Below are 25,344 nucleotides of genomic sequence, written 5' to 3'. Positions count from 1 at the left end.
GCCAGATTTGCTGCTCTGATTGTCTCGGGTCCACGAGCTACTCCTTCTTTTTTCTGTAAAATTTACTATTTTTATAAAATTTAATACTCTTGTTTATTACTTATACTAATCCTTTATTTAAAACATATGCATTATTGGATATCGAAACTAAAATTGTTTGCTGTTTGGCTATTTTATATTTACCTGGCCTTTATCAAAAGGTACTCCGATTATACCAACTTTTCTACTGTAATAGTGAATACCCAATTTATTAGAAATTATACGAACTTTAGTCAATATATTCATTTTGAAATTTATATCTCTTCTTTGTTGTTATTTGATTATATATGAAGAAATAATTTGTTCTTTGACCTATAACTGCAGTCTGATATGGAAATCTTATTGACGACATAGATGGAATAACAAGACTATCAATGATAAATATGAGCAGTAAATATAAGAATGTATACAGGGCTACCACAAGAAATGAATTTTAAAATTCCCTGACTTTTCCAGATTTTTTAGATGAAAATGGAAAATTTTCCATGATTAATATAACTATATAAATTTTTTAACATTTAGAATAAAGGATTGTAGGAAAGATAGTTTATATTATTAAAAACAAATAAACGCAAAAGAAGCTTAGTAGCATAATAAAATTTTGGGTGCAAATTCAAGCCAATAAAAAATAAATTAGTATTGGAAAAAGAATGAAGTTATAATGAAAAAAGGGCTATCAAATAAAAATACTGAATAAAATATATATAAATTTTAATTATTTCATTAAAAAAATCGTTTAAAAGGCGCGAGTTTTTAATGTATTTGACTATATAAACGTAAGATACAATATTCAAAACATTATAACAATTATTATTTCCCCTGACTTTTCCCGGTTTGCCAGATCTGTTGCAATCCTGGTACATGTATGTACATACAACATACAATTTCATGTAATCGTGCTGAGCAATGTTGAGCACTTTTATTTCGTATCCGAAAAAATGTGATAAATTCTGAAAAATTTCTCAAATTTTTTTTTGAAAAATTATACATATAATAAATAAGATAAATTTTCGCCAGGAATATTTCTAATCTCTTGTAATAAATTTAAATTAATTTTACTTAATCGATATTTGTTTAAAGACTGAAAAGAAAACATTTCGGATGAGAGTCCATAAAAGATATTTTCTAATTCTAAATTTTGAAAATCGGCCAGTGTAAACTGTGACTCCAGAAAGGAAAATGAGGGTAAACAGTCTTAAAATGGTCAATTATCTCCAAAATTATTTATTCTATGGAAATTGTTTCAGACAAAAACTGTATAGTTAGAAGGATAATAAAAATATTCAAGGAAATTTCAATTTTTTAATTGTATAAGGAAATCGCCAATTTTTAATTGTGTAAATTATATAAAGTATTAAAGTTGAGTTATCACAAAATCAATATTTAGTTTAAGATATTTTACACTTTATCTTTTAAATTTAGTATATAAAATATCTTATAAAATATTCATTTTATGGTATATATCTTGAGATTTTTTGTATGTATGTATATATGTATATATGTACATACATAACATACACAAAATGTTCACTTTTCATATTTCCGTTCTAAAGAAAAAGTTACATGATCGCTACTCTGATCATATATTGCTATAGCCTTTTACGTCAGAAGACGCAACAATATATCATGCTTAGCGCTTCTTGAGCCAGAAACTGTAACATTACATCTAGCATCTCTTGCGCCAAAAATTATAACAGTACATTTTCGGAGTTGACCATAATGACAATGACGATGAGATATCTTGATATAAAAAAAATTTCAAATCCGGACTTTGCGTTGCAAATCTTCGCTCGTAGGACACGTACAAAAAAAAGCACTTTTATTATACAATCGGAGTGCAAGCTATTGATTGAGCCTAGAATTTGATTGGTTTAGTTGCTCTCCGCAACTCGCCGGCTCTTATAAAGTAATATGACCGGTCTTGTGCTACAATGTCGCTGCGCGTCTAGACACTATCTGTGTCTTGATATAAATTTAATTAAAAATTATGTACAAAATTGAATTAGACTATCACATAAGACGTTTTATCACGGTATATTTGATAACATTTTCATTAAATACACTGTACTATAACTACACTCACAAATTCACTATATTTATTCAGGCACTATTTATCTATAAACTTACTGAGCACGGTTTAAAATCGATTCTAATGTGAGAGTAATCATTTGGAGCAATTTTTGCATCATGATAATAAAAAAATAAAGATTAAAAAATTTACAGTTTTCTTTACTGGTTGAAAATTTATATCTTTTTTTTAACATTTATTCTTAACTTTCAGAAATATTGAATAAATCTGTTATAATTATAATGTATAAAAAAACGTTTAAATAATCAAAAGCAAAAAAGTACTAAATGATTACTCCTGGATCAATTAACGAATGATAAATATACTATATTACCGGGACTTTTTATGTACAAATTTACTAGCAGTTTAAGGGATACTGGAGTAACGAAACTATGGACACATTATAGCCGTGTAAAAATCTCCAAATTAACTGAGAAACAAAAATTCTTTTATAAGATTGAAGTAGATGTAAAGTTAGGAGACGGGACAGTTGACGGGACATATACCAAAATCGAAAGGAAAGTTAAAAATTTACATTTTTCAATTCATAGAGATGCCACCTGACCAGATGACCTGAGATATTTCCCTAATACAAAAGTTCAATAGCTTCTATGGACAAAATGATATTGCACTATCCATCGAATTACATGAGTGAACAGTATCTGAGAGTTTATGGTACCAAGATTAAAACCTTAAAAAAAATTTATATTCAACTGCAAATTCATTACGCGTATACGTATGCTTAGATTCAAAATAATAAACAGAACAGTAATTATGCGTAGTAGATGCCGGATTTTGTAAGAGATGGCACTTTAATATGTTATATAAGGACAGTATGTGTTTGAATGAGACAGAGTAATATAATGTAAGAAATGAATTAGATATTACTTGATATTATTATTATTAACATTGTAAGAAATTTAGAGGAAATAGGCATAACAGAGAAGCTATCAGTGTCAGGGCTGTACGGCTCGTGGCAGGACGGAAGTTTACAATATAAAGGAGATTAGAATCCTCAGTTCGAATCTTGGAGAAACTTGATGTTTTTTTTCAAGTTGTCGTTTATTTCTTACAACATTTTTAAATTGGAATTTAAAAAGTCTGTACTATTAACATCGATCAAATTCAATCATCACTCCAGCATTCTCTTAAAGTCGATTTTAATGAAGTTTTACTCTCCCAGGAGCTCTTCGATTCCATCATCCTTATCGGAACTGTCCTGCCGCTGCACTTTCATTTTATAGCCGAGTGCTTCTAGAAGATTTATATTAAAATAGTAAGTCAAATTGATTCCTGGTACTAGACGTTTTAGTTCTTCAATGGTCGCCCAAGCTTTCTCTGTGTCCCCTACATTGGCATAATGCTGTGTAATCGTTGCGAATAGATCGCCACGACGCACTGACTGTTCTAAATTGGGTCCTTGAGAGTCGAGTAGATGACGAACCTGTTGCATTGCCGTTTCTGTCTCACCTCTATCAAACAATCTGCGTAAAAAAAAGATATTTAAATGTACAGAATTCAATTAAAATACAATTCATATAGAAACAAAATATTGTATCTATAGGAATTTCTATTATTTAAATAAGGATAGTTGTGATAAACGCAAATATATATGTTAAAAATATGATATTTATGGTAAAATATTTCGTATAAAAATATGAACCTAAATCTCTAATCATCTTGGATTTACCTTTTAATATCCAAATAGCGTTTAATTGCCGACATCCTATTGTTTACCAGCTCTATTGCCCGCTTGTGAACATCCGGATCTCGCGGCGTCACCACCTTGGATAAACACCTGTTCGCTTGGTTCAGTGCGTCCAACGCTTTTTCATAATTCTGAAACTCATCGATCTCTACTTGCGCGCAAGCCACATAAAAATTCGCTAATAAATCCATGGCTTTGCCCCTGGAGTAGAAATTAATTATGTTTTTTAGAATCTCCGGTTGATTTTGCCAATCCAAAGATTGCAAATAATTGCCTGCCATGATGTAGATCTCGCGGTTCCTCGAAACCTGCGCGAAAAAGCAGATTTTTTCAGTGTCTCCGGATTTAAGCAATGCTTTCATGGCGCGTAATTTGTTGCCAGCTTGCGTGAATTTCTTAGTTGCAAGATGATAATTTCCCTGATCGAAGGTGATCTCTGCGATTTTCTCAAGCGTAGAAATTCTCATACGTTCACGCTCTGCGTCATCGTCGCTCCCTTTTTCAATCGTCAGCTTCTCTGCGAGCTCTTCGCTTAGTACAACATTATGTTGCTGGATCAGATCCAAAGCCGCCATATAGTCTCTGCCGGTCGCGAGTAGGTCCACTGCCTTATCGATTTGGTCGTTCTGCATGAAATAATCGGCGCACTTGTGAATTAATGCCGGATCAGAATCCGCATTTACGTCCATGATAATTAGTTGCAACGCGCTGTACTGTCGCGTTCTGAACGCGACGTCTAAAGCTTTATGCAAGAGACCAGCTTTATGATATAACAGTACTGCACGATCCGGTTGATCGTTGTTCTCATAAAATTTGGCGACGTCTATCTGCGAGTTCCGTGGCGCTAATATAGTCAGTGGCCACAGTTCTTCCAGCATGTCGTGCTCCTACAGAGATAATAAATATCGCAAAGATTTATTAATAACTCTCGTGAGTGATTCAAAATGGGATAAATAAAGACATTAAGTTTTTAACAATTGAATGCCTCACCTTACATAGTCGTATTGCATTAGTATAAGCTCTAGCAATTGTATAGAAATGAATCGCCTGTACCACATTATTCTTCGATTCATAATGCGCAGCAAGATGGTATGCCGCTGCAGAGTGATTTGTTCTAGTTACTAGTTCACACACTTCATTCTCTCTACCGAAATAACAAAGCAATCTCGTCATCGACAGAGTATCCTTTGCTTGCTCATAAAGATGTAAAGCGGTCTCCATATCGCCGGTCGATTCAGTGTACTGAGCATGCCAATTTTTAATCTCCCTATGACGATATTAATTTGACTGTACTACAACTAATTATTTTCCAATCAATTTAATTAATATTCCTGTTACTTACGGTTCTTCGGAATTATTCAAATACGTGAGTAACTCTCGGGGTCTCATCAAAAGCATTCTAGGCACTTCAAATCGATGGCAATCGGCTTTCGTGTACATATCGATAGCTTCTGCCACTTTATCCTGCTGTTCCAACGCACGAGCATAATTATAGTAACTTGTTTTTTCACGGATTTTATTCTCGTTACTAGCTAATTCGATTGCCTCCTTAAACTTATTCCGCCCTTCGTATAGCCGTCCTAGCAGATCTAGACGTTTCGCTTCTCGAAATAGACGTTCAGCATCAGTCTAAGGATTGAAGATTATACAATTAATACACATATTTTAGGTGTATACTCTCAATATTCATTAAACATATACTAAAATTATCTGTTTTACCGATTCAATAAGATTTGCATACATACGCGATTTCATTAATACATGACTACTGCATCAATATCGCAAAGACACGTACATACAAATTTTCTAACTAATTAATTTTTCATATTAGGTACCTAAGCCTAATTCTAAGAACTTAACATTGTTTGTTCACGTAATCCTTGGTCCAAATCAAGCTTGTTTTATACAACCAGTTTTAACTATAATACATTATCGCTTATATTTTAATTATAGAAAAAAATTATACTTATTTAAAAAATAATCGGTAAAACAGACAACTTTAGGATAATCTTAAATGTATATTTAATAACTTACATGAAGGCCAAGTTCGACAGCTAAAATTCCTACTTGTGCTTCCAAGCTTAGAGTATCATCTTGCATTGCTTCACGTAAAGCCCGTGCAGCATTAGCTTGCTTCATGTGACCCAGGCAAAGAAGAGCCATGTTCAGTTGCTTTGTTTTCACGCACATCTTGGCCAGACTCTTCCAGACAGCTTCATTCTTTATAGATTTAATGGCTTTAAAGGCATCCTCCATGTTCGCGACACTAATATGGAAACTGAAATCCATCACTGCTTTTCTGGTGATAGAATCGCACTCTCCTAGTTCCTCAAAGTCTCTCATTAATAACTGCATAATCTTGCTACGTCTATCCAAGCTCTTTTCGGAATTTAAAATAATGATATGTGGCGAGTGTACACCTAACAATCGGCAATTCTCATCAGCAATGGGCTTCACATCCTGTACAACGATACCGTGATCCGATGTCGCGAATAACGATACCAACACCACAGAGGTTTGTACAATCTATAAAAAAATAATCAATATTTTAATCTTACTCTTAGATTTAAATTTTATAATTCATAATCACTTATAGCGTGTTGGATTGTTGCGGGTTTTGAATCGATCTGGTTGGATTAATGATGCTACAAGCTCTATGATTGAACATATAACGCCAACCAATAGCAAAGCCTTAATCCAATCCAGTTGATTGAAAATCTGCTAGTCGACTATTACGTTATCATATATACAGAGTATTCTACGAGGAAATCGGTTTACTCTATTTTGCTACTATGCGAGAGTTTTATCGTTAATTGTCAGGCACCCTATATATGTGTATGCATATATGTGTGTGTCCCTGACCTATGAAATCAGGTAGAGCGGATTGAATTGATTGTGAGTCGAAAAATCAAGTTTCCCATTTTGCAATTGCTACTTTAGGAAATATTAATTTCTAAATGAATAAGCACGTATTCTTGTGGAGTGCGGGGAGTAGCGATTACTTGATAGGTGCTACTATACGCTGCTTGAATTATAGCGCTTAGCAAGCGCAGCGCGTCTGCTAGGCAGTCGAGTATTGAGCAGTTCCCGCGCGACAAGCCGTGACCGATAAGCGCATACTTGGCAGTAGTCCGCGCGGATATGTGTTTATTCAGTGATCTTTAAAAATTAATATCTCCTAAAGTATGGCGAAAATTGCAAAACAGTAAAGGACTTTTCTGCTCAATTCAGTCCGCTCTATTTGTTCACGAGAGACGATCCCGGGAAGAGATATCGGAAACATCCTGTATAAAATCAAAACATGTTCCGCCTACGATATGTAATTATTTTATACTAATTTTTATTTTATTTTAATGTCGTATATATTCGGTTTTAGAAAGACTATTAAATCGTATTTGATAAAAAAAATAATATCTAATGAAATTATAAAATAATTATTTTAAGCATTAAGATCCACTTCGACCGAATAGGACTTTTCTTATTCACGCACAGTTAATCTCCCTAACTTTAATTCACATTGTAATCGAACAGTATGTAATTTTTCTTTTAGTAGCTTTACTGTTCACTTTTATCAGGAGACATAATAATGTCTCGGCGCTAAGCCAAGCGTAACGACATTATATGTATACATAAAGTTATGAGAGAACAATGCCAATAGAAAAATTGAGTTGTGAAAGTTTTTGCTATAAAGTGTATAGACATTTCATCTGCAATCCAAATAGAGGCAATTTTATAGACATTACCCAATCATTGTCCTTATTGAAGCTTTTAGAATCACGTTTTTCTAATTTTTGAGCTCGACATACTAGTAGCCTGGGATCCTCAATGTCCCAGCAATGCGCTGTCACCAATCTTCCTTTGCATTGTGCAGCTCTAAAAGTAGTATCAGCATTATCAGGGACACATAAAATTAATGGAAAATATTAATTCTAATCTGTGATTTGACGCGTCGTATCGATTTCGTATCGAATTTTCAGCTTATTTACTCACAACATAGTGTCATCATCAACGATGTCGTCTGGCTCTCCAAAGTCAAATTCATAAATCTGATCGCTTTCAATATCCCAAATGTATAAAATCGAACTGGGCATGAGATTTGCCATGGCAACAGTGATTGAGACGCAACGGCAATCCGAATTACATCTAGCTTCAATGATTTCGGCAAAATCGCTAATCGCCTCATATGTCGCCATGGCGCGAGTGTGTAGCTTAGCCTCGTGTTTGCTCAGATTCCAAATCTTCAGAATGCCGTTTAATGATGCTACAGTTAAATAATGCCCTACAAAATGTTGTGAGTATAATATTTATAATGCAGTAATAAGAGTACTATTTTGTTGTTAAAATTTTAGACACTTTATGTCAATTAAAGACTTTTACCTGTCAATTCCATTGTGATTGGTTCGCCCTCCTCCGGTAAAGTGGGAAGCGTCTGAATAATAGAGCCTTCTATGGATCTCAACTGAATGATCGTTGGAGTCAACACGATCAATGTGTGTTCATAGATCAATATCTTTTCCGTGTCACAATTGAAGGTTGTCAATACATTCGTATTAAGATTGGCACCTTTATTAATACAATTGACAACGATTTGTCTTCCAGAAGAGACGACGATGTATTCTCTTGATACAGCGATAATTTGCACCTGGATCTCCGTTTTTAGAATATACGACTGTTCATTCATCTCGAGCAGAATCTGTGTCGGACTGAGCTGGCTCGCGCAAACATCATCATTATACACGGCGCACATTGGCTGTTGATGCAAGATGAACACATTGGTGATACAGTTAACAGCCAGGAGAGAATTCCGTGATAAACTAACACCCCATTCCAGTTGCTTTACTGTGCCGTGAATCGCGCAGGACTCTGGGATATTCGGCCAGGAATTCTCATCGCAATCAAGCATACATTTTCGCTTCCATAAGTAGATTGTACCTAGATTGGTGCCGGCGGCCAAAGTGTCTGAGAACCGCGGAATGTTTTTTAATCCATTGTCCTCAAATTTACTTCAATGGATATGTTATGGACAAAGTCCGCTTAGTAAACAATGTCGACATTGCCCGGGCCGTGTTAACATTGCACAACGCGATTGGGCAAAATCCGATAAAATGATTTTTTAACGAACATGGCTCGATTTCATGTGAACAAAGTCAATATTGTCCACCCAACGGTGGCAATGTCAGCAATCATTATTTGCGGACTTTGTCCAGTTCCAAGTGGACAATGTCAACACTGTTAAATCTATACGTGCTAACTACATTAGATGAATGGACCCAGTAGTACAATAGATTTCTCAATTTTGAAGAAATCATTTATAGTGGTAATCATATGCTGTAATCTATAAGAATTGACTAATCATAGTCGAGCATTTCTCTCTTACAATCAAATGAGAGGAATATTCGACTGCCACGCAACACTGCGATGTGAGCATGCATGTGAGCACATTTTCATTTGCTCTACGCCGACATACATATATGCATTTTAAATACATATCATTGTAATGTAAGATTTAACTTATAAATAAATAAAGAAGGTTTGTGTTTACGAGGAAGGGAGGAAAACCCTTCAGACATACAATATGTAAATGTACTACTAAAGTATTGGTACATATTTATCAGGATTTTATATTAGTCCGTATACTTGATCAATTCTAAGCTGAATAAGTCTGATTTAAAATTTTGAAAGCACATTGTCTTACCATTTGCCTTGCAAAATGCCAAGCTAGTACATATTTCCTGAGGAGTGGCGACATTTCCATTAGATGAATCCGGAGGCGACAGAATGTATGTATCGCCTGTTTGAATATCCCAGCATCGTACAGCGAGCTCTCCTGTGAGCACAGCCAACGTGTTTCTGCTAATCCAGCATAAGGTGGTACTAGTGGTACGTGATGTATCACTTCTGCCACTTAGTTTTACCTGAAATAAGTATAAGTATTGAATATAATAATATAATAATCTCTTGATAATAAAGTTGGTTTGGGAAAGTGGGATAGATCTCGCTCTGTATGGAAAGTCATTACTTAAGTAGGGAAAGTCCTGAAAGGGGGATGAGACAGTCCTCAATATTGTATGCAGCAAAAATAAGACATTATTTTTAAAATCTTTTTTTGTTAATAACTTTTTAACGAATAACGAGTGACGGCTAAAATCTCGAGGTCATTCAGGATCATGATTTTGACAGCATATGTCAAAGTCAAAATCATCGGAGATTGCTCCCCGTTTATGTATTTTTACAAAAGATGCTTATTAACATTAATATTAAATTATTTGTCAGTTTAATTTACGATGTTATATTACAGCTTTTAACAACTTTGTTTTAACACTGTGTTTCAAAACGAATAAGTAGTCGGCGCGTAGTTTATTTGAATTAGAAATTGTAAAAATTTACATAAAAATATTACATATTAGTCATTAACAAGGGAACGACGCGAGATGTTTTTCTTCAATTGCTTTGAATTTTTACCAGTAGATTGGGCATCGAAAAAAAAAATCGACACGTATTTTGCCGTTTGCTCAGACAATTATAGTTTAAAAGATACTATAAGATATAAAACCGCTCGGACGCTCTTAAAATTTTAGATCGCTGATTCAAATATCATTAGTACAATCTTTTTTTTAATTTTATTTATATAAAAAATATGTCTTTCACATCATTTTTAATCAGAAAGACATAAAAAATTAATTTTAAAGGACTTTTCATCCAAAAACATCTTATATATTAATTCTATTAATGTGTCACTTTCTAAATGTTTCTAAATTTTTCTAAAACGTTTGTAAATATTTTTAAACTTTCTAAATACTTATTATAAAACATGCTAATATTAAAAAAAATTAAAATATTTGAACCAGCGATCTAGAGTTTTAAAAGTGTAGTCCGACAATTTTATAGCTTAATATCTCTTAAATTATTAAGTATCTGAGCAAAATACGTCGATTTTTTTTCGATACCCAACCTACAGGCAAAAATTTAGAACAATCGGGGAAAAACACCTCGCGTTGTTCCCTTGTAAGAGCCGCCTTAACCGAATATGGCGCTCTTCATTCATTTGTGTTAAACATTTCTTGGTTCATTTTCACTTAATTAGCTCTACTGTTTTATTTTACTTAAATATAGTAAAGTCTGTGTGTGTGTGTGTGTGTGTGTGTGTGTGTGTGTGTACGCGCGCGCGCGCGCGTGTATTATCATAATATTATTTGTTATCGTATCAGTTCAGAATTAAAAAAATTATATTGCGCTCTTATATACAAATTCTACAATGCTCAATTAGGGCTTACTATTATACGTTTAAACGAAAACACGTTTAAACATATAATCAGCATAATTTTTATTAGAAATGTTTTTACGAGTAGTTTTAGAAACGAGTATACGTGTTTTAAGTATGGCTCGCTATTATACGTTTAAACAAAAATACATTTACACGTATATTTAGCACATCCATCCATGAAAAATGTTTTTTCGAACATTTTTATATTTTTATAATAAATGCCTATCCCTTTATTATGAAATCATCCTAGTATGATGAGTTTAAAAAATTGAAAATTGTTTTTGAATGTAAAAAAAGACATTTGAGTGTAGTAAAAACGAAAAAAAAATATATATAAAATAATATTAAAACAGTGTATTCGGAAAAATGTTTCTAATAAACTAATGTGCTAATTCTACTTCTAGTAAATGTTTACGTGGGCGTGTATATAATTTTAAAGTGCACTTTAAAATATTAAACTATAAGAAAATGCAAAAAGAATGAAAGTGATTTTTAATTTTATAAAAAAAAACGTTAAAATATTCGTTAAAATATTATATAGACGAGACGGTTTTCATAGAAGGATATGCTAAATATATGTGTAAATATTATACTATATATTCTCGTTTAAATACCTCGTTTATAATACCATACTCTGATTTAAAACACGTATATTCGGAAAAACGTTTCTAATAAACAGATATGCTAATTATACGTGTAATCATTTACTTATAAGTAAAAAAAACATTTTTCTGATAATGAATATAAACGGATAAACGTTTCATATATCTTCGAAAAACAGAATAAAATCAGAGTCCTATGGTTAATGCTATTATTTTTCTCACATCTCTTCTCTGGATGGATGACGATTCCACTTGCTACCATAATATTAATTAATTATTTATTATATAGAGTGGTCGATAAAGATCATAATAATATTTAAGGATAGATTTTGTTTCATTTTGAAATAAAAATCCTAATACCAAAATACCGCTATAAAATAATTTTTGAATTGTAAGCATTTAAAACTAGTGAATCACCTAAAATTTGCGCGTTCAAGTATTTTGCGTTGTGCCACACCTGAATAGACAAATTATACTTTATATATTTTCATGAATAAAATATCTCAGAAAATTGAACTTGTATAATACATAATCAATAATATTGATGCAGAATTTGTCATATATAGTATTCTTAAATTTTGAATAGAAATAATGTGTAGATATAGCAGTGATAAAACTCAATGGCATAAACCTTTGTCAATTCGGTGAGCTCTCCAGTGATTGAATCTGCTTGAAAGTGCCCGATGTTCAATCCTTCTGTCATAACAATGATAGAATCTCTATTTTGATGATACAATAAGCAGTGCAACACTGCACCATCAGTACTAAGAACTTCCTTGCATTGTCCTTGAATGTCAACAAAGTATATGATACCATTTATAGTACCAATATAAAACGAATGATTGTCCCGTTGTACTGGAACTGCTGTTGGTGCAGCTGTTCTTGGACGCCAGGAACTGAACATATCCCAGGCTCTCTCATCACCAGCTACTGTTGCCTTTGCCAAACCACTATAAACAATTAATTTGACCAATCAATATCCAATCAAATAATCAAGAAAGAATATCATCAAATGTTAGTCTAATCATCCGTAAGTTTTACTAAAATACCTTCTTTGAAAGTGATTCAGTACTTTTTATTTTTATTATATTAGTTTGCAATAATTATGAAATAACCTATATTATTAAAAAAATAATATACAAGTTGTTTTATATAATTTAACCTGTTTTTACTTATAAGTTGTACCTAATATCAACAACTGGTTTTAGCGGAACTGTCCTAAATGCAATTTGTGAAAAAGATTCTTTTAATTCATGATGAAATGTCATGAATAGCTGTCCTCTGGAATCTATCTTCCATCCAACTATAGATCCACCCGTATCTGCAGATACTAAGCAACCACCATACTGACTCCATTGCAGAATTGTGATGATATCTCGATGAGGGGTTACTATTACATTGAACTCCTGAGTTCCAGTGTCCCCTGGCCATACCTAAATAAATAATATTTAATATATTTTTTATCTCACGACAGACTTGTCTTCTGTACTGAAATATTGCAATACTAACTCGTAAATCTCCGTTTTCCCATCCTGTTGCTAGCCATGTCTTCTCCGGATGCCAACCAAGAGAGGTGACTTGTGCCACTGTGTGTCCCAGTGATTCGATATCCTGCACGAGCTCACCTTGATCATCATAGATGATTACAAAGCCACCTTTGTCTTGAGAATACGCAGCAACAGCTAACAGGGGATAGTTATTGTGCCAAGTTGCAAGAGTGCTTATTGAAGCGCTTTCAGGATTTTGCACCCGTATGTCAAAATACAAAGTCATTGTTTCAACATATTAGAGTATACACTCATACATTTAATTAAAATTTAACATATATTATATGAATTAGTATAAATAAGCATAATCATACATACTATAACATTCGTTTCAAAAAATATATTTCACATTATTAAAGCATTTAAAACGCAAATAAAACAATTCTTTTTTAATTTGATGAAACGCAATCAACCTCCGTTTCTAAACTATACATATTTATATTGTTGACAGTTACCATCAGTTGCCTTGGAGACTGCAGCTGGAAACACAATGGGCGCGTTCAAGCCGGACAAAGCTGCTAGTCTGCTCGCCGGGTGATTGAATGTGATTGGTTGAATTTATAAGACTCGATTGCACCAACGTTACTTTTATTTTAAGTGAGGCTTAAAACTCTTTCTGTCTCTGTCTCGATTTGGCATTAAAACGAGACAGATAGAGTTTTAAGTCTTGCTTAAAATCACAAAGTGACATTAGCCTAGTTTCCTCCGAGGGTTCGATTCAAATCAAAATGCAAGAATCAACCAACTACAGTATTCTCCTGTTACAGTCGAATAATAAGGAAATATTCGACTGTAATTGATTGATTCTTGCATTCTGACCCGGTTCGAACTTTCGGTGGAAACTAGGCCATTGATGTAACTAAGCCAAAGTAATAACTAATGGCTTAGTTTCCACCAAAGATGTAATCCGGATCAGAATATAAAAACCAATCAACTACAGTCAAGTGACCCCTGTCGTTCGACTGTAACAAAGGAATACTCGACTGTAGTTGGTTGGATCTCACATTTTGATCCGGATTAAACCATTGGTGGAAACTACCAATCATATTCATTTGCTCAGCAAGCAGGCTAGCCGCTTTGAACTCGTCTAATGCGAAGGAATAGCGATAGTAATAACCAGAGAGAATCAAGAAAGAGTGGAGAGTGTTCTCTTCTTTGATTGGTTCCGCCATTTATTGTGCCCTTACGCAAATCTGTATGTGTGGAACTTATATGTATCATATAGTCATGGGCAGAAAGATGGCAACACTTTTTTTTCGTTGATTTTTGGAATACGCAAGAATGTTCAGAGGGCGATTCATCATCTGTTGATGCGTGTATAGTCTATTCTACAATAGTTGTAAAACCGGAATCAGACTATGCATTAAAGATTGAGATTAAAGATTAAAGATTTAAATTTCACCAATGAGAACAAAGAAGTTTCGGCTCCATTTGCTCTGATTGGTTAAACATCAATTTTTCAATCTTATTCTTCAATGCGTAGTCTGATTCCGCTTTAAGTGGGAAGCACAGACTCTTGCATAACGTATAACACATAAAACATAAGAAATTGAACCAATCAGAGTTCTTTATTTCATGGAAAGGAAGGAAACAAAGAATTTCGATTGGTACAATTTCTTATGCATTATATGTTATGCGTTATGCAAGAGGTTGTGCTCCTCGCTTTACATTGTTCAACATGGTAAAAAGCTAAGTACGAGCGTGTAAAATATGTCAATGTTACCAACTTTTCAAAAAATTATTTTGTAGCCTTATTTTGCCCAATAATAAAACCTTCAAAAATCGCCAATTCTAAAAAAATTATAATTTAGGTCTAAATAAAAATCATAAATCTATTATTGATACTAAATATAATTATAAGAATAGAATCGAAGACTGTAATATATTCTGTTACTCTATGAAACTAAACTGCGTTCCAACAAGTACTTTACATAGTGGAACATAGTGTAACATTTCTGTGTCCTAGCTGGATAATAGCCTACATTTTACATGCATCGATAAATGGTGAATCAAACTCTAAAAATGTTTGCGTATTTCAAAAATCATTAAAAAAAAAGTATCGCCTTTTTTTCTGCCTATGAGGGTGTAATCTCATGAGGCGTATTTGCCGCGTATCAATGAAATCGCGTAATCAATCAATAATCAGTCGAACACGAAGTAATAACAGTGGATCGCTTTTGATTGGTTACACGATTACGCGATACATGGCAAATACGCCTCATGAGACTCCACCATGATTGTACTCTAACAAGTCCTTGGCGTAAATTTTGTTAACGTGGTTATGCTTAAAATTCTCCAAAGTCCGGGGAACTTTGGAAAAGTTTAAACTTCATATTTGAGTTCAGCACGTCAAAATCTATAAAGATCTATAAAGAATCTATAAAATATTGATCAATTTCGTACGTTTTTATCACAAGCTAATTTTATCTTTAAACTGCCATCGTTCTTTGTGTACTTTTATGCGCAAATACTCGTATATTCTGAAAAGGAAAGCTGTCTCTCAAGTCCTGTTTTATTTTTTTTAATTTCAAAATTTTTCGATGTCGGTATTAAGTTAAAAAACGATGATTTGATGATAATTTATGACTATGCATGTATGTATTTTTTAAATATTGATATATTTACTGTTTAATTAAATAAAATGAAATTTTATTCAAATTGGAATTTCTGCATTAAAAATAAAACATGCATACATATGCATATTCCATACACGTTATCATGTGGTATATATTTTCAACTTTTCCCATAACGGCATTAAAATGGCATCATTCCTATTTTCCATGTGTTTTTATGGCTGCGTTCAGCAGAAAAAACAGTTTTGCAACTGTTATAAAATTCTTTAATATGGTTGATCTTGCCCTTAGTTCCTCATTGGATATAAATATATAAATTAATCAGATTCAAGAATTTTAAATCTTAAAAAGAATAAAAAGAGTAAAAAAGTAAAAAGAATAATCTGTAAAAATTGATTAATCATCTTTGAGTATTTTCTTCTTATCGTCGAATAATATGCAGTTCCACAACTCATGGTTAACTCTTAACCGAAATTCAACTTATTCATTGTCTCTTCCCAATTTTAGAATTGAAAAGAAATGTGTTGTGAAACTAGGCCTGAGAAAAAAATACTGTGATTGGTCAATTTTTACAGATTACGACATATAACAGATTAGGGTATATCCACACAACCTGCATAGTCGCATAAACATATGCATAAAGAAAATTATTCAATCGCATTTCTTTTATAAAGACGCACGTAAAATGTGACTGGAATTTTTGTTATGCCTACGTTTATGCGGCTATGTAAGTTTGTGTGAATGTATCCTAACCTACTAAACCTAATTAATCCACTATTAAGTGAAGAGCACAGACTCTTGCATAATGCATAATACGTAATGCATAAGAAAATGTACCAATCAAAGTCCTTTGTTTTCTTCCTTTCCATAAAATAAAGAATTCTGATTGGTTGGATTTCTTATGTCTTATTTGTTATGCGTTATATAAGAGTCTGTGCTCTCTTTAATGTATATCGTACATTAGATTCAATTTTAGTGAGATTATTACTGCTCATACTCTGATGCTGCCATATAAAAGTACCTTTAGGGGTCACTTCGAGAAACTTAAGATGCGATCCACTTGACGCTACAAATACTTCAAAGTTTTTTGTAGCATCAAGTGGAGCGTAGCCTTAATCAGCCGATTAATCCACTAGTATTTGCCAATCGTATCTACCGTCGAACGAAATGACGAATATAATTGGCCAAAGGACTCTTGCACGATCGATACCACGGTCGCATCCAGACAGATGTCGCTCTTGTATTCATTGCAATGACGCTATCCTCTGCCGGCGACACGAGGCACGAGGCGCGAGGCGCTGCGAGGCGTCGGCAGTGACCGGCAGGCTGAGTTGGTTGGTTGGTTGGTTGATGTCCGTGATCGGCTCGTATAGTCTTATGGCACTACAGCGTACCGGAGTAATCGAAATACGTTGGAAACGCAGTAGGCGCGTGAGAACATTGAAAATAGAAAAGAGAGTAAACGAGAGCATAAAGCATTCAGGGTGATTCAAGGTGTCATCCTACGTATTGATGGTTCCTCTAAACCGCATATCGCACCACTCCCTCTCCCATTATTTGATTGTGCTCTCGCCATTGCTCGCAATTGCTCGCTGCGTTTCTCCTCAATCCGCCGCGATTGACATTTTGACAAGGGTACCTCCGCTCGACTGATCACCATTGATCAGATTTTTCCCATTTTTTTCCATCCGATCGAAAGAGCAAGTTTACACTTGCTTACACGCTCCTATTTTCTCCCAAGGTCCACTCTCTTTTCCATGTCAACAACACGCGCGTTTCTGCCAAGGCCAGCAGCGAGTTACACTCCTCACGTCGTCGCTGTCATCCTCGAGAAATTGTTGTTATCGTACACGTCGCATTCGCGCCACTGGAGGATCTCGACAAGGATCACCGCCGACGGCATCGAGTGTCGGGACTGTCGGGTGTCGCGAAGGAGAGGGACGTCGTGCGATCAGGTCGACGACATTGCTCCTACCAACCTGAGATGAGCGACCATGGCTGCATACATTTAAATAATTTTAAAGCAGCAAAAGGTATCCAACCGTATAAAGTGATACACTCGTTTTTCGTGACCAGTACATCGACCGAGGCACGCGTCAGAAAGGTATAGTCTTTTTCTTGCGTCCTATTCGTGGTCAAGGTTCTTTGTCACACAAGTTTCGAGAGAGAGACAGAGAGCGATATCTTTCATCTTGGTTCTCTGTGTGTCGCTTTCACACTTCCATGAGCTATGTTTACACCCTGCACTTATTTAGGCCATGATCTGTACAAGGTGTCATCCTTGTTTATCTTATAAGTTAAACAAAAACACCTATTGTACTAAGTGCATGATGTAAATGTAGCCATTGTCTCTCTCTCTCTCTCTCTCTCCCCTCCCCCCTCCCTCTCCCCCTCTCCCTCTCTTCACCCCCCTTCTCTCTCCCCCTTCTCTCTCTTCGTTCCATTGTGTCTCTTTCTGTATTCATTTAAAAGATTATTTAAGGTGTAGCCACAATAGAATGAAGATTTCCAACTTATCGGATATACATACATTGGAATACGCGATTTCTGATAGGTTGGAATCGTTTCTTATTCCTTCTATTGTAGCCGTATCATTTATACTGGTCGTAATATATCCGTAATCTATAAGAATTGACCAATCATAAACAATGAATTTTATAACATATGAACAGAACTGTGTTCAGATGTCTCACCGGGTGGATGATCGCTTGGTGACTGGGTGAGTGGGCGGAGCCTGCCGAAAAGTACCAGAATGGTTTGAGAATCTGAACGCACTCTAAGATAAGAGAGAGTCCTACATGTATCGGTTACAGCAAATATTGACGTAAATATATCAGATTTAATATAAATTACATATAACTAAAATATATATAATAATAAAAGATTATAAGATAAATATCTGACCAATATCTTAAGTCCTGACCTGTAAAACTTAATAGATGATTAAATATTTGGCACTTGACCTCCCTTGAGTTATGGTTTACAATGTTTACGACACAGGCATAACCTGAAATTTAAATTTTCGTATAGATGCACGTCAAACATGCTGAGATAGCACAGGAAGTCTTTAATGTGCCACTATCACTCATTCCATCCAGCTCAACCGGGAGGTTTTTTCATCTTCCCGGGTGAATAGAGTAGGAATCTGAATGTTCCACCTAAGCGCCCAAGGCACTCAAAGGGAATCTAAACGCTTTCTGAGTGTCTGGATGAGGAACGCAGCCCTGGAGCGAGCCATTGAAGAGTAGGGGTGTCTCAATTGCTAAACAAGAACACTAATGCAAAGTTGATACTGTTTTCTTTGTTAGGGATTTTCTGATTGACTAATGCTGTTTTACTATTATAAATAGAAATCAGTCAGAAAGATCTATTGCTTGCCTTCCTTTTCTACATTGGGCCGCAGCTTTCTATAGTTTAGTAATTAGTATAGAAATGGCTTGCTCTAGGACTGCTTTATTATAAAGGGTGTCCCAAAATTAACGCAAGATTTGAATTAAATAGAAAACACAGTTTTTAGTCTTTTGATTGTTATTTTTTTATTGAATCATAAAGTACATAGGATAGGGTTATTTGTGGAATAACACATCGGGCAAATGGCCTCCACGGCTTTGCATGCACATACGCACTCGTTTGTCGAAATTTTCCATGACCATTTTGCATAAATGTGGCTGAATTTCGTTGATGCAGCGTTGAATCTCCTCCTTTAATGCACGGGTGGTTGTGGGCTTGTTGACATAGACCTGTGATTTCAAATAACCCCATAAAAAGAAATCTAATGGTGTTAAATCACACGATCTAGGGGGCGATTTTGGCGATTAACAAAGCCATCAAGGTGAAAATGTGCTTCATCGCTTAGGATAATTTTGCTCGAAAAATCAGCATCCATTTGTTGATGTTCAATAATCCATTTTCACGCTCCATTTTCACTAACCCTAAACTGTCAGCTGTTAAATTATTTTTTTTTTGGTTGCCAACACTTTACTGCACAAATGGCGGCAAATTCAAATCTTGCGTTAATTTTGGGACACCCTTTAGAGCTTACTGATCAAGTAATCATAGTCGATTATTTTCCTCTCATTTAACTGTGATTGGTCAATTCTTACGGATTATGATATAAGTTAATAACATATTAAGGCCAGTATAAATAATCCTTAAGTCCCTATTCTGTAATTCTTAACGACAATAAGGATATTGTTGACATTGCCGTTGCGTTTTATATTACATGATAAAAAAAAAGCATACAATGATATAACGACATTATCTGACATTATCGTTAAGGTTAATGGGATTTTTACTATTCTATTATGGCTTCTGCAACGTCACATTTTGTGTGATGCGCGACAAGTATATCCGCGTCCAATATGTAGAAACCATAATAGCGTTTTCTACTATTCTACTGGGAAAACCAGTGCAACACTGGTGCGATTGAGTGCAAATCAATATATATATTTTTTCAGCATTAATAAATAATTTAATTCTTTTAAGGTTATAAAGTTATCGTAACAATAAAGAAAATATAATTAAAATGTTTAAATTATCTATTAACTGAAAAAATATATGTATTGATTTGCATTCAATTGTGTGTGTGTGTGTATTTATTAATTGTGCACCAGTGTTGCGCTAATTTTCTCAATGGAAAATACTATATAAGCTTTAATACTACAAAAGGGATCTACAATAGAAATTGTAGTGGTCGTAGAGTCATAGAAAATTAATCAATCTCACTCGAATATGAGAAAAATAGTCGATTATGTTTGGTCAATTTTCTACGACCCTTAAGATCCTTTGAACGCTACGACTTCTATTATAAACCCTGTATAAATGACCATATTTTCTTAAAGAAAATAAAAGAGAAATCTGAAAATTTTAGGGCTTTGTTTCCTATATATTTTTTCAAATCAGTTTGTAACTGTCTGAATCTGTGTATTATAAAATTGTATTGTCTAGTATAATCAAATTGAGATAATGTACAGTTTTTTGATAGTTTGAAACTGGTTCGATTGTATTGGAACAAACCCTTGATCTGAAATAATAAAAGGTTCAAAATAATAAAAAATGAAAACAACTCTAGTTTGAGTAAATTTAATTTAAAAAAATTAATAAATATAATTAACAAAAACAAATTGTATTTATATGGCTGAAATTGTAAAACATTTTTCGTAAAAATTTGCTTATTAATATAAACATTGGAACGCTAGTTACAAAAGAATTTCCTGTAATGCCAAATAAAGGATAGTAAAGGACAATATTGGAAAATAAAGAACAAAATTGAGTTTTGAAGAAACAAATAAATCTAAAAGATAACTACCTGAAGTAAAGGACTATTCTTTACCACAAAGAATATATGGTCCCCGTTCATATAAGGGAGTCCGCACACATTTTGAGAGAATCCCGTTTGTCTACATTCCCGATTGCATACATCACACACATTAGCTGATTCCTTGTAATTTTTCGCGGCTTTACCAATAAAAAAATTTTTAATTCGCCAAGGAGTAATGTGCGCAATGTGCGCAAACGGAGCTCTGCCCATACTTTTTATATAACAGCAACTATAATGCGTCATCTACAATGAACAGTAGCAGTAGAGGCTGTAGATACGTCGGAAATAATCTGATTTTCCGGTCCAGCCAGAAATGATTGTAGCTGAGGATGTAACAGAGCGTAGAATAAGTCCATAAGCGAAGTTGATTTCAACCGATTTGACATTGATCGATCAACCGTTTCTAGCTGGGCCGGAAAATTAGCCTACTCCTGATGTGTCTACAACCTCTACTGCTATTGTTCATTGTAGACGCTTTAAGCATCATCTAAAATACACGGAGTAAAAAGTAAGAGTAAAAAATTGAATCACCAATCACAGTCGAATGTGAGAAGAATAATCGACTGTGGTTGGTCAATTTCTTACTCTTCTTACTCTGTGTATTGTAGATGACGCATAAGAATTAGTCAAACTGAAAGTTTTAGATAATTCTTGACTGTGATTAATTAAGTCTTAAACCTATTTTACAATATGCTCTTTGTTTCCTATTTCTTGCTTTTTTTCCTCTTACTTTTTTCCTCCCTTTGTGATCGTTTCAACAACAATTGTATTTCTTACTACTGTTTTCTGTTTCTTTCGAAGCTCATTAACTTTTATCTCGAGCGATAGAGAACAAAAAATCAGATAAGAAGCAAAAAGATAAGTTGCAAAAAATAGCAAAAGAAAAACAGGAAACAAAAAAACATTGACTATGTTTACACGATTTATGCCGAAGTTATAACATCGATGTTATAAAACTAGCTATTCTTCTGAAGAACGGAATGACTGTGATTGGCCAGTTTCATAACATCGATGTTATAACTTCGTCGTAAATCTAGCTATGTAAACGTAGTCATTATAGAATAGGCTTTACGATTATTATTACGGAAAGTGTGTGCGGTCACTCTAAGAAATTGACAATCACATTGAATGTGAGAAGAATAATCGATTATGATTGATCAATTTCTTAAAGCTTAATAATAAATGATTCATTAAGACATTAATATGAATACACAATAAGTAAAAATATTAAAGTCTATAACGATCGAAGCTAGATTTTTAATGTTTTAAATAATTCAATGTGAATTATATTATGTATACATAAATACTATATACAGGATATCCCATGTAACTATGATCCCGATTTTTCCAGCATTTCCGGTGTGACAAAAATTATTTTGAATATAAGTTGGTTAATTTTCAATCGACTACAAATTGCAATATTAAAAATTTACAAAGCATTCTTTTTTAGGAAAAAAGTCATCCTAATTTTTTTAAATGGCACTATGTATTTTTTACTTCACAATATTATCAAGACGAGTTCAATTACTACCTGCTATACTATGACCTTAAAGTCAGACGTGTGGAATCAATGAATGGAAACTTCGAAAATTTCGTGAAAAATTTTATTTGTATTAAATTTTATATGGACATATTCTACGGTAGAAAAAAGCATATGTCAACTTTCTCATCATAGGAATACATTTTCGACAAATTGACACTACGATTTGCTTTAATATCAAACTAAGAAAGAACACAAGTATAAAGTCGTAACAGCGTTCGAGCTACAAGTACTACAAGTTATGTTGACATTTTTTCTACATACACATTACATACATATACGTGTGTAATTATTGTGAACTACATTCGAGAATACCACGAATTCAGAAATGATTACGTCGGTTCCTCAATTTGTCTATAGATATATAATATTTTTTCTGAACAATGTAATGAAAAACATGTAAAGTTTATACAAAATAATTTGTCATGAAAACATTTCCGTTCATTGAACCCACACTTCTGACTCTAAGGTCATCTCAAGGTCGTAGTATAGCAGATCATTGATCTCGTCCTGACATCAGTTACAATATTATGAAATAAAAAGTAGTGCCATTTAAAAAAATTAGGATGACTTTTTTTCCTAAAAAAGAATATTTTTGCAAATTTTCAATATTGTAATTTGTAGTCGATTGAAAACTGATTAACTTTTATTCAAAATAATTTTTGTCACATCATCGGAAGTGCCGGAAAAATCACAATTACGTAGGACACTGTACATGTATGTATACCATATTTATAATTATTCGAACTGCGCGCGAATTGGTTTTCCGCATTTATAAATGCAATTAAACTATTGTAATAATATTACAAATTAAATTAAATTGACAAGCAAATTTTAATAATTTGATACTCAATCCGGTATCATATTAGAAAGATGTTAATATGCTGAGAAACTGTAAATTAATTTTATTTTTTATTGCGAAAAATATTAACTCGGCCGGAAGTCGAACCCGGAACTCTTGTATTCCGTACAAGCCTTTAAGGCTATGGCACATAAACAACTTAAGGTAGTAAAATGTAAACAGTAAGGAAATCACCATGTTGGATTGGCTACTGCTTACGTTATGGCCTTACGGACTCTACCGCGATTGATCAATTCGCTTACTGCTTACATTTTATTACTTAATTTTTTTGGTGTGCCATGGCCCTTAGACTACCGAGGCTTTTGCAAAAGCTTTATTTACAGTTTTTTAACACATTAACATCTTTCTAATGATATCTCATCCGATAGGTACTATAGTGCAGGTCGGTGTACATAATTTTATTAATAAAAAATTTTCAAGAATCTACAAAATCCAGCTCTGTACAAGCCTTCCCAGCACTATAAGAAAAAAATTCCAAAAAGTTTCATAAGGAAATATTATTTCTTCGAAAAAAAAAACAGCATTAATTGACTTAGATCTGCACGTACGTGTTTCTTTATACTGAAATTATGGCTAAAATATTACCTGAATCGCATTTTAATTGCGATATTTGTAATCAGGAAAGGCTTCTGAAGGCTTTTCTGAATAGAGCGATTTTTTGGGGGAAAAAGACAAAATAAACATTTATTCTGATATCTTACTCGACGTATACTACAGTGCAGTTAAAGTGCACATAATTTTATTATTAAAAAATTTTCAAGAATCAGAATTGAAAAACTTTTAGAGGGGGCTTAAACAATACAAAATATAAATGATAAGGAGCATACAGCCACAACGCAAGATATATTTAGCGAAAAAAAGAGTCGTATATTTTAAATAAATATTTCATATGATATAAGTAGACATTTCAAGAATCAATTTGCAAAATCTGCCTCTGTACGCGCCTTCGCAGCTTCATAAAGAAAGAAACCAAAAAAGTTTTATGACGTAATATTATTTCTTGGAGATAAAATATTAATATAAAGATAAGTATCTGCACCGTAAATAAGAAACATACCACTTTATTCATTAAAATGTTTTTAAGAATGAAATTGCAAACTTTAGTTCTTTAATAGACTTCGTAGTTTCGTAAAATATAATTCAAAACGAGTTTTATAGCAAAATATTTCTTCTACGAGACAATATTTTATATGATAGAGTCTGATAGAGTGCAGATATGTAGCTGCACCACAAATGAAGTGAAAATGAGTTGATTTATCACTCCTATTCTTAAAATCCTACAATTTTTGTAGGAAACATTTCTTTCGGAAATGCTTAGTTTCTGAGATATTTCACCGATCCGGGATTCATCCTGTATATATAGTATGTATATAATTCATATCGAATATATTATTTAAAGCATTAATAATATAAAAATCCGGCTTCGACCGTTATAGGCTTTAATATTCTTACTTAAAACTTAATTACTTAAAGCTTTAATTAAAACAAATTAACGACTTATTGTAAAGGACTATAATATTTCATGTGTCGTACGATAAAGCCCGCAAACACAATAGGTGTAGTAAGCCTGAAACCTTAAGAAATTCATTAATCATAGTAGTTGATTCTTCCTTTCACATTTGACTATTAGCGTTTTCAACCCTGAGCGGGTTTGCACTGATTTGAGTTGGATAATGTAATTCTACCACTGGTTGACGTTATATGTTCTGCCAATAGGAGAGCATACAACGTTATTAATTCGATTCAGGTTATTATAAAACATCATTTGAAAATTATCTTTTATGTAAAACAGGAACAATTTTTTATAAATATTCGGTTTGG

General features: G+C 33.5%; 3 protein-coding genes across 4 annotated transcripts in view; 1 reads left to right on the top strand and 2 right to left on the bottom strand.

The window, feature by feature from the left end:
- LOC108754312 (arginase, hepatic) overlaps positions 1–381 on the bottom strand; it is a 1,665-nt gene extending 1,284 nt beyond the window's left edge. Inside the window, exons 1-2 of the mRNA XM_018496519.1 lie at positions 184–381; positions 1–53 (exon numbers count right to left, since the gene is read on the bottom strand). The exon at positions 1–53 is cut by the window's left edge and continues 17 nt beyond it. Of these exons, the coding sequence (XP_018352021.1) occupies positions 1–53; positions 184–285 (155 nt within the window). The 5' untranslated portion in view covers positions 286–381. The remainder of the gene's footprint in view (positions 54–183) is intronic.
- A 2,476-nt stretch (positions 382–2,857) lies between these two features.
- Positions 2,858–13,571, bottom strand: LOC108754305 (intraflagellar transport protein 140 homolog). Of its 2 annotated transcripts, none has more exons than XM_018496505.1 (12): positions 13,191–13,571; positions 12,867–13,114; positions 12,313–12,631; positions 9,511–9,730; positions 8,193–8,774; positions 7,806–8,094; positions 7,559–7,688; positions 5,850–6,341; positions 5,158–5,444; positions 4,806–5,082; positions 3,798–4,702; positions 2,858–3,591 (listed from the first exon to the last, which is right to left on the bottom strand). In XM_018496505.1, exons 1-12 carry the CDS (start codon positions 13,452–13,454, stop codon positions 3,279–3,281), a joined length of 4,326 nt encoding a protein of 1,441 aa, XP_018352007.1. In that variant the 5' UTR covers positions 13,455–13,571; the 3' UTR covers positions 2,858–3,278. The 2 variants fall into 2 exon arrangements, with proteins under 2 accessions (XP_018352007.1, XP_018352005.1); XM_018496503.1 differs by having other exon boundaries at positions 2,858–3,595; positions 3,799–4,702.
- Positions 13,572–17,063: 3,492 nt separating this feature from the next.
- On the top strand, positions 17,064–17,921 carry LOC108754309. The gene is made up of 2 exons (XM_018496515.1): positions 17,064–17,436; positions 17,543–17,921. Exons 1-2 carry the CDS (start codon positions 17,314–17,316, stop codon positions 17,909–17,911), a joined length of 492 nt encoding a protein of 163 aa, XP_018352017.1. The 5' UTR covers positions 17,064–17,313; the 3' UTR covers positions 17,912–17,921.
- The last annotated feature ends 7,423 nt before the right edge of the window (positions 17,922–25,344 follow it).

This window comes from Trachymyrmex septentrionalis, unplaced genomic scaffold (genome assembly GCF_001594115.1).
Source record: "Trachymyrmex septentrionalis isolate Tsep2-gDNA-1 unplaced genomic scaffold, Tsep1.0 scaffold79, whole genome shotgun sequence".
Classification (NCBI taxonomy): Eukaryota; Metazoa; Arthropoda; class Insecta; order Hymenoptera; family Formicidae; genus Trachymyrmex; species Trachymyrmex septentrionalis.
This window is presented reverse-complemented; position numbering and strand designations above follow the sequence as displayed.